The following is a 17,705-nucleotide window of genomic DNA, read 5'->3' as shown; positions in this document are numbered from 1 at the left end:
ATATATCTCAAGTAGAGTCCTCTCCAGGAAATATGCCAAGCAGCTACGTGGTTGCATTTCTATTTCTGCCTCATTGTAGACTGGATGCTCAATTCAACCTGATGGAGACTTTGAGTACAATCAATCCTGCATGACCCACTTTTCTCCTTGGTATTTTCCCATGATAATACTCTGAGTCACAGAGATCATGAAGAAAAAGAACAGGTTACCTACCTGTAAGTTTGGTTCTTCATATGGTCATTTCTGCACTCACAACTTGCACTTCTTCTCTCTTTATGCCTTACTTTACTCCAAGCGTCCACTGGCATACATGGAATTTGGTTTTGGTGGGAACACACAACTTATATCTGTGCAAGTGAGGGGGGAGGGTTACTTCCAAAATGCAGCTCTAGAAGCTTCCAATGTTCTTCTATGTTTAGATATAAATTGATACACATTTGTGAGAACACTGATGATAGGTAAACAACCTGTTCTTGTCTAGGCATAAATTAGTTGATTCAGATATGGTGGTTTAAGCATGAATGTGGGCTTCATTTGCAATGGTCTGCTGCAACATTTTACAGCCATAGAAAGATACTTCTCTATAAAATAGGCCTTTTATGTTGGATTAATAGTTATTCCAGGGACTTTTTAAAGTTTTATGTTCTGTCAAGATTTTACTTCTCTGTGAAAAGAAGGACCTGTTGTGAAAAAATATATAAAAACAAATTACCCTTGTTTTTGAAGTGACAGAAATTACACTTCAAACACTTTAGACATGGTATACATTTTTTCCCCAAAATAGCAACCCTTTATTGGTTAAACTTCTGAACATGAAAGCCTACTTAAAATTATTGAAATGTTGAATTGAGGGGTTTTAGTTACAGTAAAAAGTGTACTGACTATGATCTCTAAAAGGGGCATCTTTTCCACTTAAAAAAGAACATAGTACAGATTGCCTTTTCCTATGTGCACACAATTTTTGCAGGAGGGCCAATTTTAATAGACAGCTCCAGTATTGTTACCTGTTATCATTACCTAAACACACACACAATCTTACAAGCCATCTTGGATTGTACTTTATTGTTACAGCAGAGCATTGGACTTACAAACTCTCACTGTCTTTTTCTGTAAGATGATCATTTGTTTTGGTATTCTTCCTACCTTCCTTTTCTGTCCTTTTCAATTGGCTTTCATTACTGTTCTTTTGTAACCCTTAAATTCAATTTCCTTTCTCCATCTTCTCCAAATTACTTTAAAAGCTCATGTGTTGCTTCTTTATATCTCCTTTGAAAGTGTTCTTTGTACATTGATCCATCCTGACAGATGAAGAACATTTCTTAAGAGCTATCTCAGTGGAATAGCTTTTCTGTTAGCCATTGTTCTTCATCATTAAGAAATTTGTTCCTGCACATATCTTCAATTGCTGAAGGATTAGTATTTACAATACAGATGTCATACAACTAGGTGTGTTGTTTCCATGTGGTTGAACAGACTTCACAGGCATCTTTTGGCCAGTGCTTATAGGTGATATTAGTGATAGAATATAAATTCTTCTCCAGGTGCCTGGGTCATTTTGAAAACAGCTTATTGGGATCACACTGCTTGTGATTCTAAACTATTACAGATTAAAAGAAAAAATATTCAAGAAATGTCAGTATCTGTTTACTACGATTATAGGTGGTAAAGTGAAAGTTGACTTTGATTTGGTTGGTTGCTACTTGTTTATATATTTTTCACATTTTGTGTTGCATGAATGTCCAGGCGACTGGTGATTAATATTCGTAGTCAATGCACTTGCATTATTGGACACATCCCTAGTTTTCCCTTGTTGAATAATAATGTAGCAGTGATTGGATCATAGCATGTTCAGGTTGTACTCTATAGTATATTTTGGTGTTTCAACCTATGTATGATATGAATGCATTAGCTAGAAAAATAGTGAAGCATTTGTGACTGAATATAATAAATCAGTTAAATACCACAGTTCTGTCCTTTTAGCCATACAATTGGATCTATTGGAATGGTTATAGGATTGCAATAACAGTATTGAAAACTTTGGAAGTATTTAATATAATAAATCATCTTACTACAAATCCACATCAAATAATTGGCTAGTTGGCTCACATATGTGAAATATTAATTTCTCTCTTTTGTCATCCCCCTCCAATATCTTTTCTATTCTTTATTTCCAATTTTGAACAGCGCATTTAACCTTCTTTTAAACACTTTATTCTTAATTTCGCCCAGGAAGCTTTCTTTGCATCCTCCTTTCTGTCTGTTTTCCAATTAAATGGCCTCCTTGTCAAATTGAAGCACTCAGACCTCACACAGACATAGATCAGCAAATGGCTTGGTGCCATCAGTCAAGAACCATTCCATGCTATCACACCAATTCATTCATTAAGTGTCAGTGCCACAAATGATGCAATATAGTTATAAATAAAAATATGTGGCTTAATACAGTAATAAGATTATAGTAGTAGGAGAAATGTACACTATTCGACCAATAGCCACTCACACTGAAAGACAATACAGTTCAGTGTAACTGTGTTGATGGTTTCGGTGATGGTATATTCTTGTTGAGAATGACCATCACATCTGCATTAGATAGACCTGTGGTATTAAAGCTTCACTGCCTCAGTCTGGTGTTTTCCCTCCTTCACAGTGTTACTTTTCCTGGAAATTGTGCCATTGTGGGTAGAATAGAGCCTGCCCACCCCACCCGTGGTTTCATCATCTTTGTGGCTGTAGTAGAGAAAAAATGTGATGGGAAACCATTTGAACACTACTATTAGTTTGTTAGACACCTGTTAATTGTGGGTTACATCACTGTCAGAATGTTGCTTGCTTCCTTTTGGTGTGTGTCTAATGATTTGATATCAATCATATATTTATAAAAGGAAACAGAATAATCAACCATCTTTGATTTATGGCAGGAGCCCTCTGGCACAGATGGAAGAAGAAAGAAGAGAGCATGTGGCAAAGATGAAAAAAATGGAGATGGAAATGGAGCAAGTCTTTGAAATGAAAGTCAAAGAAAAGGTTCAGAAACTGAAGGATTCTGAAGCTGAGGTACACAGCAAAACATTTATATCTAGATCAGATGGGTGGGACCATGTCATCTTCCAGATGTTGGACTTCGGCAACCAGTATTTGTCACTATTGGCTATGCTAGGTTTGATCCTTGCAGCATCTGGAGGGCCATATGATACAACTAAAGCAAATATTGTAAATATTTATATTTTACTGTACAATTCATTTAGTTCTCTGGAAAAGTGACTTACTTGAGAACCTGAGGTGTGTGTGTGTGTGTGTGTGTGTAACAAATGAAATCATATTAGTTAATTTCTAAGTATATGTGAAGAAACAATTCATCTATATTCCTATGAACCCAGTAAATATAATGATGCATAATATAGATACTGTGGATTTTGGCAATAACAAGAGTAAGTAGATTGATAGTATGCTAGGTCTGTTTATGACCTTGGCTAAGTCAAGATTGGCCCTTGAAAAAACTTTGCACTTGTGCTTCAGTTTTACATTGTGAAGATGAGCAGTGTCCATTAAGTACTTTTGTATAAAAGAATTGTTCTTCTGAAGTCCAAAATCATACAAAGGCGAGCTCAACAATTCACTAATCTTTTGACAATTTTAAAGGTAAGGTGAAGGTTTTCTCCTGACATTAAGTCCAGTCATGTCCAACTCTGGGGGTTGGTGCTCATCTCCATTCCTAAGCCAAAGAGCCGGCGTTGTCCATAGACATCTCCTAGGTCATGTGGCCGGCATGACTGCATGGAGCACCATTACCTTCCCGTTGGAACGGTACCTATTGATCTACTTACATTTGCATGTTTTCGAACTGCTAGGTTGTCAGAAGCTGGGGCTAATAGCGGGCGCTCACTCCGCTCCCCGGATTTTAAATTAACTCTTTTTTTTCCATTGTCATGTTACAAAGAGTGTTTGAAATTATTCTGTTTTAAAGAACATTTTTACTGAGATTTTGAAGCTTGCTATAAAAGATCATCTAGAATTTCTTGTAAGGTGATATTTTTCTCAATCTAATGCTTTCAGTCATTTTCAACCTTTTATTTGATTGGTTTTTTATAAAATGGTTGTAGCAGTAAATTTGATAAGTATGTATGTTGACTCTGGAGTCCCATCTCTCATTACAATCAGAATGTACAACTCCATAGGCACTAAGCAGAGAAGATTTTGTATTTCATAACTTTTTTCTCACCTTTACATGTCTCTCAAAATATTATTTCTATTACACCATTTTCTCCTAGTCTCTTCTCACAATTAAGTTGCATTCCAGCTCGAGTAGCCAATTTCTTTCAAGTTATTCTTGCTTTGACATTAACTTCCCTCTTCTTTTCAAACCTATTCTACAATAAAGATCTTTAATTTCTTCTAATTTCCTTCCAAATCCCATGTAACCCCTTTCCCTAAGAAGAAAGAGATCATTTCATTTCTCTGTCTCCTGGTCACCTTTATTTAGTTCCAGCTCCCCCCATACAAGCATATCCATATCCATATAGACTGTAGATTAGTCTTGGAGCAAATTCTGCATGCTTCTCATTTGCTTGTCCTATAGTTTATCTGGTGTTATTTCATTTATTTGGATACTTCTGGGTTTCCTAACCCTGCTTGGGGAAGATACACCATACTGATGTCTGCTGACATAATGAAATCAGGCACTCAAATGGCTGTTTACAGTTTTTATTGAGCTTCAGGAATCCAGGTAGTCTACAAATCCCTTCAAGCCTCCTTGCCTTTTTGCATGTCTTAGGATGCAGGGAAATGATCTAGTGATGAAGATGGCAGGCAGTAGGCCAGGATAATGGGAGGGGTAAGCCATGTCTTTGTTGGCTCCCTGGGCCTGATACGATTACTTAGAAGCTTTTAATCCATGATAGTGTCTCTGTGATCAGACTTCCAAACTTCTCCATCTTTCTCAGAGTTAGAGCTAAGTTCCATGGTTTTAGCACCTGGCTTAGGAAATCCTCCCAACTTCTGGTTTTATTGAGGTACTAGCTTGGGGACCCGGCGGTGCCCGGGTTATTTGAGAACTGAATTGTTTGCCTTTGTTCCAAGTTTAGTCTCGATCCAGTGTCAGTTGGCTTTAGTTGGTACGGGTGAACTACAACTCCCATATGCAAGTCCATGGTCGATCCCCCTCCAAACAGCTTCAGGATGTAAAGCAGGTCATGGGGACTCGATGTGTCAAGTTTGGTCTTGATCAGACATTGGTGAGGGTTGCAGTGGTCTGGGGAAGTGAGTGAAGGTACTGTCAATCCCATCACCCATGGTCTGTTGCTCCCTCAAATAATAGGAGGATGTAAAGTGGGCCACATTGCACCTATAGGTCAAGTTTGGTACAGTTTCATCATTCATGGGCATCACAGTGGTCTGTGGGAGTTGAATTGGATGAAGGTACTGGAAATCCCATCATCCTTGGTGCATTCTCCTGCAAACCACACCAGGACATAAATTGTGTGACATTGCACCTGTATGCCAAGTAAGGTACAGTTTCGTCTTTCATGGGTATCACAGTGGTCCGTGGGAGGTGAATAGGATAAGGGTACTGCAAATCCCATCATCCAAGGTCCATCCTGCATCAAACCAGATCAGGACGTAAAGGGGGCCACATTGCACCTTTGTATCAAGTTTGGTACAGTTTTGTCATTCATGGGAATCACAGCGGCCTGTGGGAGGTGAATTGGATGAAGGTACTGCAAATCCCATCGTCCTTGGTCCATCCTCCCCCAAACTGCTGCAACATATAAAGTGTGTCATTTGGGATATATATACCAGATTTGGTTCAGTTCTGTCATATGTAGCAGTTGCTGTGGTCTCAAGAAGCGAGTGAAGGTACTGCATGTCCCATCTATGTGCCAAGTTTGGTCCAGTTCCGTCACTGGTGGGCATCGCAGTGGCCTGTGGGAATCGTAGCGATTGAAAGTACTACATATCCCATCACCCATGGTCCATCATCCTGCAAACGGCTCCAGGACATAAAGCGCATCATGGGGTAGGCTCTCTGGAATTGTGGGAGTTGGAGTCCAAAACACCTGGAGGGCCCAAGTTGGCCCGTGCCTGGTTTAAAGGCTTCCATACAATCCTAGAGTTAGAAGGGGTGCCCATCTAGTTGAACCCCCTTCTGCCATAGAGGAAGACACCATCCAAGCCCTCCTGACAGATGGCCATCCAGTCACAAATACGATTGGGAGATAGATAGAGTCCTAGATTTGAAAGGGGTCTCTGAAGGTCATCCAGTCCAGCCCCATCTGCCACAAAGGAAGAGACCATTCAAACCCTCCCGACAGAAGGTCATTCCAACCATACATACCATTGAGACATTTATTTATTTATTTATGTATTTATTTAATTCTGATATTTCTCCCCCGCCTTTCTGCAATGGACCCAAAGTGGCTTGCAAGGTCATTAAGCCACATGCTAACATCCACCATATAAATAAAACATAAAAGTAATGTCAAGCAATAGTAGTATAAATAAGAAATAGCAGGGTTCAGTGGGGGCAGGTGAACTACAACTCCCATATGCAAGTCCATCATCCATGGTCCATCCCACTCCAAACAGGACCCGGATGTATAGTAGGCCATGGAGACTGTATGTGTCAAGCCTGTTAGAGTGAGTAGGCCGAAGCCTGCTCTGTGGTAGTTTTTTGCCTCAGTAAAAACTGGGGGGGGAGTAAACGATCCTTAAAAGGAAAGAATAAAAAGATAGTCATTATTTTCTCTTTAGTCTGCTGTGAATAGTATTTACGTACTGCCGCCTTACCTTGTTGAAGGAGAGTGCTGTATCCAAAAGACACAGGCAAAAGCTGCTCTGTTTGGAACCATGTGGAACAGGGAAGATGGCTGCCTCTTTTGCGGCCTAGCACAATGGAACCAGGCTGCAAGGCCTGAAACGTGTTAGCAAAATGATCAAAGTAGGCTTGGATTGGGGCTTTGGGGGCTAGAAGTGTTCATAAGCATATCGTTAAAAAGATAATAACAATGTTCTCTGCTGTCTTTTGAGGAAAGTAGGGCCTTACAAAGAAGTTGAAAGCTGAGGCAAGATGGCGTCTTTTCGGCCTAGCAGCGAGGGGCCAGCCTGGAAGGCCTTAAACATGTCAGCAGAGGGGCCAAAGGGGGCCATCCGTTGTCAGTGGGTTCATGAGGTTATGTGTGTCAAGTTTGGTCCAGGTCCGGCCTTTCTGGTGGTGGCAGTGGTGTTTTGGATTACCAAAGTGTAGGCCGAAAGCTGTTAACTGTCCCAAAGCTAGTGTCGTTCTGAGGAGAGAAGTAGGCCAAACGAAGCCAGTTGGTAGTAGTTTTTCCCTCAGCAATCCCAGTGGCCTATGAAAGTGGCGGCCAATCAGAAAGCTGGCACATTCCGCCCAGCCAATCAGAAAGCTGACCCATATTCCGCCAGGCCAATCAAAATGCGAGCACATATTCCGCCAGGCCAATCAAAATGCTGCCACAAACATACATATAAACATTCACTTTTATTATATACTAGCTTGAGGACCCGGCGGTGCCCGGGTCATTTGAGAATGGTATTATTTGTCTTTCAATGTTATGTATTCTGTTTGGAGTGGGTGAACTACAATTCCTAGAATCGTGGCTCAATCTTCCTCAAACCCTGCCAGTATTATAAGTTGGCCATTTTGGGCCTGTGGACCAAGTGTGGTCTAGATATGTCATTGGTTGGTTATCGGCTGGCTGCAGTACTCTCTGGATGGGGGTGAACTACTACAACTCCCAGAGTCCCGGGGCAATTACTCCAAAACATCTGTCAGTATCCACAGCAGGCAATGTTCAGTCTGTATGCCAAATTTGGTCCAGATCCGTCATTAGCTGGGTTCAGTGGTCTTTGGATGCAGGTGAAACTACAACTCCCAAAATAAAGGCCCCTTCCCACAAACACCTGCAGTATGTTCAGTTGGTCATGAGGCTTCTCTGTGCAAAGTTTGGTCCTGGTCCATTGTTAGTGGGGATCACTGTTTCTCTGGATGCAGGTGAACTATAACTCCCTTTCCCCCAAACTTGTCCAATAAGTTGTATTAGTTATGGGGGCTTTGTGTGCCAAGTTTGGTCCTGGTCCATCATTGGTAAGGTTTGAAGTGCTCATTCATTGCAGGTGAACTATAAATCCCAGTACCTACTACTCCCAAATGTCCAGGCCAATTCCCCTCCAAACCCACCAGTATTCAAATCTGGGCATATCAGGTATGAAGTTTGGCAAGTTTGGTCCAGACCCATCATTGTTCGGATTCATAGTGTTCTGGGTGTAGGTGAACTACAACTCCTCTAAATTCCCCAGTAGGAGTCACAGTGCTTTGACTTGATGTAGGGTGAACTACAACTTCCACCATGTGCAGTCAATCCCTAAAGTCCTCCAGTAAGTTTAGTTGCAGCTCAATTCTGCTCTGTTTGTTATGAAGACAGATTTGAAAGGGAAGGGCAGTAGGCGGGGTCATGCAAATTCCACAGCAATGGAGAACCCTGGGATGCCTGCCTATGGTGGAAGAAAAAGCAAAATTTAGGATGAAATTGTCCCCAAATGAAAGCATTCCTTGGGTGGTGGGCCGTAGTGTTTGGGAAGGACATTGGCAGGGGTTGGGCTACATGTTCATGGAGCTCGCTGTAACCGCAATGTCAGTGGAAAAGAGTGACTTGCTGGGTTCTCAGCACTGGGAACAGTAGCCTGTTTGTGGAGGCTGGAGGCTATCTGTGTGAGTGGACACCTGTGCCACATACACACATACGGGTTTTCACTTTTATTATGGATTTAGATATAGATTGCAAGCCTATTGTATGCCTACAAAACATGGACAATCTACAAACATCAGTCTCAAATTCCGGAAAAATTCTTGCAAATTTCTTGAGAAGACAGGCGGCCAAACATCAGAGTTCTAAAAGAAGCAAATACCACCAGCATTGAAACTGAACCTTGCTGGGTTGGCCACGTTGTCCAAATGTCTGATCACTATCTCCCAAAGCAGTTGCTTTACTCTCAGCTCAAGAACAGAAAATGAAACGTTACTAGACCTCAAAAGACATTTAAAGATGGGCCTAAAGCTAACCTTAAAATGTAGTATAAACACTGAGAACTGGGAAGCCCTGGCACTCGAGCATTGCAACTGGAGATCAGCTGTTAGCAACAGTGCTATGGATTTTGAGGAGGCAGAAATACAGGACTAAGGCGAAGGCATGTCAAACAAACTCTTGTCATGATTGCCTTCCATCTGGAAGTCTATGTCCTTGTGAAAGACCATGTGGATCCCGAATAAGTTTCCACAGTCACTTATGGACCCACCACCAAGACTCTACCCTTGGAAGACCCTCATACCTGGCCATGAATGATAGTCTATAGATAGACTGCAAGCCTGACTCTTTGGGATAGACACTGCAGCTCTATTCTCATTAAGGGCTGACCATCCTCCTCTGTTATCCCCTGAGGCGTTTCTGTCTCTTGGCCTCTTCCCGTTTAGTATCTGTACCTTTAAAGTTGAAGATGCTGGATCCACTTTGGGGGGTTATAACACCCTTTCGAGTCTCCTCAAGATGGAATATGCAATATAAAAATGATAGAATCAACAGTAAAAATAACAACTAACTTTTCACTTCCCCCTTCCCATACTTTATCTTTCTACTTTTATTTAGCTGTTCAGTGTGCCCTTCTCTTTTCTTCTGTCCAGCTTTGCATATAGCAGCTTTGTTCTCTACTGAGTGTCTGATCCAATATATGCTTTTATCTTGCACATGTGGGGTTCTTCTTCTGGCACACATTTAACTAAAATGCTGTGATGAGTAGCGATAAGCAATGATTTTTTTTAGGTTGGCTACAGCTGTGGCTCAGTTTGAGGAATGCTGCTATATACCATTCCTGGGGGTTTCATTCCTAGATATGCTTGAACTTACAGAATATCCTGAAGAACTACTGCCTCATTTGATCTGTTTTTCGCCCTTGCTTGGCTTTCTAAAAGATGAAATTGGTGTTGGTGTATAGCAATCCTGATTATGTATAGTTTGGCTCAACCACAGAATTGTGGTGCATTAGAAGCAGGTAACAATGCTGTAACTACCACTGGAAAAAGGAAACACAATGTGTCTTGAGAACTCCAACATGCTCCTGTGTTTTGTGCCAATTTTATCATTACCCACACCAGGTACTTTTAAACCATAATGTCTTACTGATACTGAAATACCTGAAGTGGTGGAAATAATGTCCTTTGTGCTTCATTAAGCTATAGTTAAATATTAAATAGTTAAATCATGGTTATCTAGCTTCAGATTGCCAAAGAAAATATGGTTCAGATGAGTGTGTTTGTTGTCTATGACTCTGCTTTATGTGTATTATCTTAACGTTCCTCTGCCTATGGTTTAGAGGAGTGTATTTGTTTTCTATTACTCTGCTTTATGAATAATAATAATAATAATAATAATAATAATAATAATACAGTAGAGTCTCGCTTAGCCAACCTCCACTTATCCAATGTACTGTATTATCCAATACAGTTGGCCTTTTAGTAGTCAATGTTTTTGTACTCAATGTTGTCAATACATTGCGATATTATGGTGCTAAATTCATAAATACAGTAATTACTACATTACGTTACCGTATATTGAACTGCTTTTTTCTGTCGATTTGTTGTAAAACATGATGTTTTGGTGCTTAATTTGTAAAATCATAATGTGATTTAATGTTTAATAGGCTTTTCCTTAATCCCTCCTTATTATTCAACATTTTCATTTATCCAACATTCTGCTGGCCCGTTTATGTTGGATAAGTGAGACTCTACTGCAGGGGTCCTCAAAGGGCCGGTCCACAATCCTTCAGACTGTGGAGGGGCCGAATTATCATTTGGAAAAAAAAATGAACAAATTCCTATGCACACTGCACATATCTTATTTGTAGTGCAAAACAGCAACAACAATGAAAGAACAATACAATATTTAAAAATGAAAACAATTGTAACCAACATAAACCTATCAGGATTTCAATGGGAAGTGTGGGGCTGCTTCTGGCCAATGAGATAGTCAAGTTAATTAGGATTGTTGTTGTTGTGTGCCTTCAAGTCATTTCTGACTTTGGGCGAGCCTAAGTCTAAAATTATTTATTTGTTCATTTACTACATTTATTTACTACATTTATATCCCGCCCTTCTCACCCCGAAGGGGACTCAGAAGCTGTATGTACATACAATATATTATTAGCATAGCACAATATTAGCATTATATATTACTATATTGAACTATACCACTATACTGTAATATTATATGTAATATATAACATATAATTAATATTATTATATGGTATTATTATTAGTATTATATTGTATAACATTATAATATTATTATCAATATTATATGTATATACAATATATTATATTATTTAAAATGATATAAAATATTATATTATAAAACTGAGGGCGGGGGCCAGGTAAATGAGCTTGGAGGGCCGCATCCGGCCCCCGGGCCTTAGTTTGGGGACCCCTGCTCTACTGTATATATTAAAATACATGACACAAAAGTTAAAACATGAAAATAGAATGTGATTTTAAAATCCATAATTAAAATTGACTGGGTAGGCCTGCTAGAAGAGATAGGTATTCAGTTGCATCTTGAATCCAAGAGCTGATTTAGCTGTCGGAGCTCTTCCGGCAGGTCATTCAACAGTTTTAGGGCAGACAGTGAAAAGATCATCTGGTTGAAGGTTTCCGGCTGGGTTCTGGCAGGCTAAAGTAGACGCTCCCCAGAGGACCTCTGGATTGTATCAATTTACAATTACTCTGCCTATCACTGGTTCCATTATTGTGAATCCTGGCTTTATCTACACATGGATTTGCTATCATTTTGATGTCATGACCTCTATTTTCCCAGTGCCAAAGAAACCATTTGTGATTGGCTGGATTTGGATTAAATTAGATGCAGTTTGCTCTGATGGAATGAGTGTGAGAAGTTAGTTACAGCTTGTCAGTGGGGCTTACACTATATACTCATTTATAAGTTAAGATGTTTTAGTTAAAAAACCAACCCAATTATCTATGGGTCGGTATGAATACTATATCTTAACACTTACCAAAAAATGAACCACCCCTTACCTGAGTAGAGTGACAAAAGGCAAGAACTTAATCCAGCCTGGGAGAACCTAGAACTGAGCCCTTGTACTCTCCACTGTGGCACTGCTTTTGGCCTTTTTGAATGAATGGAAATAGTAGTGGCCAGAGGCAGCTTCCTACCAAGTCAGCACTGGAGCTTTCCTCCTTCTGCAGAATGATCCTTGATGTATCTATAGGTCACATAAAAATCGGTAATTTTGGCCCCAAATCTGTCCTCGATTTGAGTATATACCAGTCATGGGCGAACTTCAGCCCTCCAAGTGTTTTGAACTTCAATCCTAGCCAGTTTACCAGCTGTAAGGAATTGTGGAGGGCCAAAGTTTGCCAATGTCTGGTATATATAGTAAATACAATTAAGTCTGAATTCAATCCATCTTGCAGATTGCTTAAAATAGATCAAATTAGATCTTATTTTTGACCCGGCAGAAGGATGGAGATGTCCAGACTTTGTGAGATAAAAGGGAAAACACAGTATTGCCCTTCTGGTACATGATGTTTCACAGTGCTCGAGGGATTTTAGAACTGAAATTATGAAAAAAAATTAAGTTATTGGAAATATGGGTGATTCTTGAGTGGATACATACCTAGTTTTCCCTGTTGTGCCTTCTTATTCATTAGCTCCAGCGACGTCATGAGCAAATGAAGAAGAACTTAGAGGCACAGCACAAAGAATTGGAGGAAAAACGCCGCCAATTTGAGGATGAAAAGGCAAACTGGGAAGCTCAGCAGCGTATTTTGGAGCAACAGAATTCTTCGAGGTAATAAGCTTTTTAAATGGTTACTGATGTTTCATTTTGATGGCACTTGGAGAAATATGCTGTCTCCACACAGGAACAGCAGCCTCCATGGCTTCAGTCCTGTTTGCATATGTCAAAATAGTATGGGCAGTACCTGGATTTTGTCTGGTTGGGCAATTGTTAGCTAGTACTTGCAAGTTTAGGTCATAACTATAACTTGCTAAAGCTGTGAAGATAATGCAGCAAAATGTATATTCTGATTCCATTTAGTAGCTGTACCAGTATCTCCTGCACCAACACTTAAAATGTCTAAACGTGTAGGTTGAAGTAGATACTATTCAACTATTATGGCTTTTGTATCAAAAGAAAAAAGTTCATATTCTCTTTTGCGTTTCAACAGAGTAGCTATGTATACCTGGAATTGTTGTCCCTCTTTTCAAGGTGTTTCCTTCTCAGAAGTTCCTACTCAATACTTGAATCCCTAACACACTTCTTAGGGCAGCTGTGCTCATCCCTTTCCTATTTCATCTCATTAAAATTATTCACCTTCCTATTACCTCATGTCTGTCTTGTCTTAAGTTCAAATTCTGGTCCCAACAGAATAGACAAGTTGAATCAGTGGGATATTATTATCGCCATTATTATCACTACAATTTACTTATACTGTATAGTGTATCAGTGTATATGACACCAAGAAACAGCCAGCTCTGTCAAAAGCATCTAATGCATACATAGACACATAGATAAGAGTAATAGATATAACAATATTCAGTACAGTTGTAAAACAAATTATCCATAAAAAAATACAAACAACATAATATAATATAAATATACACAAAGATTGGTCCAATTTGAAATGGCTATATCTCTGCAACCACAAACCACCCATAAATTAAACTCTTATTACTTGAATAGAGTTTCAAAGGATGACCACTAACTGCCTCTCCCAGTGGATATATTGGGTGGCATTTGCTTTACCTTGTCTTAACAAATTAATTGTTAAATATGTGCAATTATTCTGAGGTTAGAGGAGAATATTATTAAATGTAGTTTGTAGCTATATTCCTCACATACAGATTTAAGAATTTGGGTTTTCGGAATAAGGACTTTCCCTGATATTTCAAACTAACAGCATATGTTTTACATTAGAATGCATTTTCTGGTTCCCTGACCATTATATAAGTCAGTTTAAGATTACAACCCAAGGCAGTTTATATTGGAGGTGAGCCTGTATGCCAGGCCCATAGCCAGTTTTCTGCTCCTGGCACCAGACTGCCCAAAATGCCTCATTTAATAATGGGTATCTTTTGATGGTTAAAGGTGGTGGTGAGATGGGGAAAAGATGCCACTAATGAATCCTCCATAAAAGGGAATTTGTCTTCCTTTTTTATGGAGATAAAGATGGTTCAAGGGAGTGGCGGGTGGCAGGAATGGTGGGAAATGTGCAAAAATGGCCGTCTGCACTTGGCCACAAATCTGCAGTTTGCTTATATGAAGAGTGTAGTAATACTTTGCTATATCCAATCAAGATTTTAAAATCTCACATATCTAAAAAAATACATTTGAATCCTGTGTTGTTGTTGTTTTGCAGAACTTTGGAAAAGAACAAAAAGAAAGGGAAGATATTTTAAATATATTTACTGACCACCAGTTATGTTTAAGTTGCCAATATTCCAGCCTGGACATCAGTGTGTGTTGGATCTCTTTGACCAATCTTGCACCAGTTGTATCCATATCTATGGATTTAACAGCATGATGAAAAATTTTTTTTTGTTATTGTCGATGGCACTTGAGTTGCCTTGAATTGTTTAGGGTACTGTATACTTGGAGGAATAAAACCGCTCTAAGTACCCTTTAAAAATGAAGAAGTCACTTAAATGCAAAATAACATTTTACTGTTGTACGTTCATGTTCTGGTGGTTTGATTTGTTTACAGGATATTCCAGTATACAAGGACTTGGGAAGGTTTTCCATAAGGATACATTGCCATAATATAATATGAACTATGCTTCTATTATTAAAAAAAATTCCATTCAGTGCAGCATATATAATAATGTAATTTAGTTTAACACAGTTGACCCTATTTTTGACACTTCCATTGTTTAAAAATACACATGGAAAGACAAACATATAGGCTTATGGGGCACCTAAATGCTTTTTATAACAACCCTTTTTTTGTTTTGGATTCTTTAAATATATGCTATTCTCATTTAGTAACTACTTTAGTCAGAGAAGTTTACTGCTTCATTTTTATAATAACATATAATTTAGATATTTTTCCATATATTGGCCCTGGTAAATAGAATGTAGTTTCTTTCATATGGTAGCAACCAGTGAATAAAATCTTTCCTTAACTCCCTTTTTACATTTTATGGTAAGTAGCAGGAAAATGCATTTATAGGTCATTTCTAGAGGAAAATGTGGAGTTAACTACCATTCTGTTTCTACCTGTGTGCGGTCTGTCTTCTAGAAATGAAACTCATGGCCTCTTGAAAAAAAGTCACCATTTTGCATTTAGCTGTATTCATATACTGCATTTCTGTATTTTGTTTGTATTGTAAAAAGTCACATAATAAACAATATTGTGATGTAACATACTCACGTTTGGAATCTCTTACTGGGTTTGAGGCACTCACCTACGTTTTTATAGCTTTTAAGATTCAATTCTGCCAGCACTATAATTATCCAGGTGGTAAGGTTTGTCTGGATATTTTTCCTTGAAAGTTGATGGAGTTGAAAATTTTCAAAGCAGAGTCTAGATGGCCATCTGTTAGGGATATTTGAACTGTGGGTGTCCTGTATCAGCAGGGAATTGAGCTAAATGACACTTGAGCTCCTTTCTAGTTCTATGATTTTTGAAATCAAAAGAGATAATAGACAGGAGGGTTTTTAAAATTATGTCTTGAAAATTTTATTAGCGGGTACTTGCCATATTTCTTCAATTGTAAGATGCTATCAATTGCAGGGCTCACCCTAATTTCAGTACCAGCACCAATAACAAAAATACATAAGATATAACCGATTCTAAGACACACCCCATTTTTAGAGATTTTATATGGGGGAAATGCATCCCAGGATTGAAGTAATACAGTAATACTTGTAATTAATTGAAGTGGCATGTTATTTTAATACTGGATATAATGTGTCCACTATTATCCCAAGAAAGTATATGTAGGTTCTTATCAAATCTCAGTCTATTGATGTTGTTCCACAGTCCATCTCCTCTGCTCACTTCAGATTAAGTGAATCTGTTTGTATTTTCCTCAGCAATGGAAGCCCTTTAGATTGAATTGTCAGTCATTCAGACACTACTCCAGAAATAGTAACCAAGAAACATCTCAAATTGTAAAGATACCTAAATCTATGACAGATCTATGTCTTAGTGTTATGATATTCCCATGACATTATATTGTTATTCCAAGAAATGTTTGATTTACAAAACTGTTCTTGTCGTTGTAACTTCCTTCAGGGAATTATGTCAAGGTACTTAGTTTATTCAAATGTGTTCTTGTCATTGTTGAGTGCCTTCAAGTCATTTCCAGCTAACGGCAACCCTAAGGAGAATCTATTACAGGGGTTTCTTGGCAAGGTTTTTACAGGGGAGTTGCCTTTGTCACTTGAGGCTAAGAGAGTGTGATTTGCAAGTCAAACATTTACAGATAGCAAGTAAACATTTTCAAGGCTTGCTAAACAGAGTGATTTTCCTTTTTATGAAGTACAGCTGAAGCATCTTCTGCAGACACGACTGTAAGCACTGAACAGCAGGTTCATGTAAATGTCTAAAACGGTTGCTAGGTCAGAAACCTTTTAATGTTGCCATTTTTTTCACGACTCCCAACATTGAATTCAGCTATTTGAACTTGGGAGGACCCACAGTTTAAGAAGCAAAAATCCCTACACCCACTAGTTCTGTATTATCCCACTTTTTGGAAAAGTGCAGAAAATGCTCGTGTCAATAATTACTTTCACAATAATTTGCTTGCAAATATAGGATATGTTTCTGATGTAACATTCTCAATTTTCAATGCAGATAAACCAATTTTCTATTTCATTCTACACTAATGGCTAACAGTTGTTTCGAAAGTAAAAGCAATGGATTGACCAGGTTGCTGTGGGTTTTCCAGGCTGTGTGGCCATATTCCAGACACATTCTCTTTTGATGGTTAACCCATATCTGTGGCAGGTATCCTCAGAGGTTGTGAAGTCTGTTGAAAACTAGGCAAGTGAAGTTTATATATCTGTGGAATGTTTGAGGCAAGTGTGAATGTTGTAATTGGCCACCTTGATTAGCACTGAATGGCCCTTCAGCTTCAAAGCCTGGCTGCTTCGTGCCCAGAGGCATCCTTTGTTGAGAGGTGTTAGCTGGCCCTGATTGTTTCCTGTCTGGAATTCCCCTGTTTTCTGAGTGTTGCTCTATTTACTGTCCTGATCTTAGCGTTTTTTAATACTGGTAGCCAGATTTTGTTCATTTTCATGTTCAGCCATAGTTGAGCACCTGATGAACTAACCTGGACACAGCATATTATTTGAGAACACAACCACTATGCCAGACTACACAGAGAAGCCATTGAAATCCACAAGCATGTGGATAACTTCAACAGAAAGGAGGAAACCATAAAAATGAACAAAATCTGGCTACCTGTATTAAAAAAAAAACTCTGAAATCAAGACAGTAAATAAAGAACAACACTTAGAAAACGGGAATTCCAGACATGAAACAATCAGGGCTAGTTAACACCTCCCAACAAAGGATTCCAGCAGGCACAAAGCAGCCAGAGTTTGAAGCTTGCAAAGCCATTCAATGCTAATCAACCTGGCCAATCGAAACATTCACACTTACCTCAAACACACAA

The 17,705-nt window shown here is 39.0% G+C and overlaps 1 protein-coding gene across 2 annotated transcripts in view; it reads left to right on the top strand.

The window, feature by feature from the left end:
- The window catches only part of septin7 (septin 7), a 55,124-nt gene extending 39,675 nt beyond the window's left edge, over positions 1-15,449 (top strand). For both annotated transcript variants that reach the window (XM_016994424.2, XM_003222317.4), the window contains 3 exons: positions 2,919-3,054; positions 12,734-12,873; positions 14,444-15,449. In XM_016994424.2, the coding sequence (XP_016849913.2) occupies positions 2,919-3,054; positions 12,734-12,873; positions 14,444-14,483 (316 nt within the window). In that variant the 3' untranslated portion in view covers positions 14,484-15,449. The remainder of the gene's footprint in view (positions 1-2,918; positions 3,055-12,733; positions 12,874-14,443) is intronic.
- Positions 15,450-17,705: the final 2,256 nt, after the last annotated feature.

Source organism: Anolis carolinensis, chromosome 6 (assembly GCF_035594765.1).
Source record: "Anolis carolinensis isolate JA03-04 chromosome 6, rAnoCar3.1.pri, whole genome shotgun sequence".
Lineage (NCBI taxonomy): Eukaryota > Metazoa > Chordata > Lepidosauria > Squamata > Dactyloidae > Anolis > Anolis carolinensis.
This window is presented reverse-complemented; position numbering and strand designations above follow the sequence as displayed.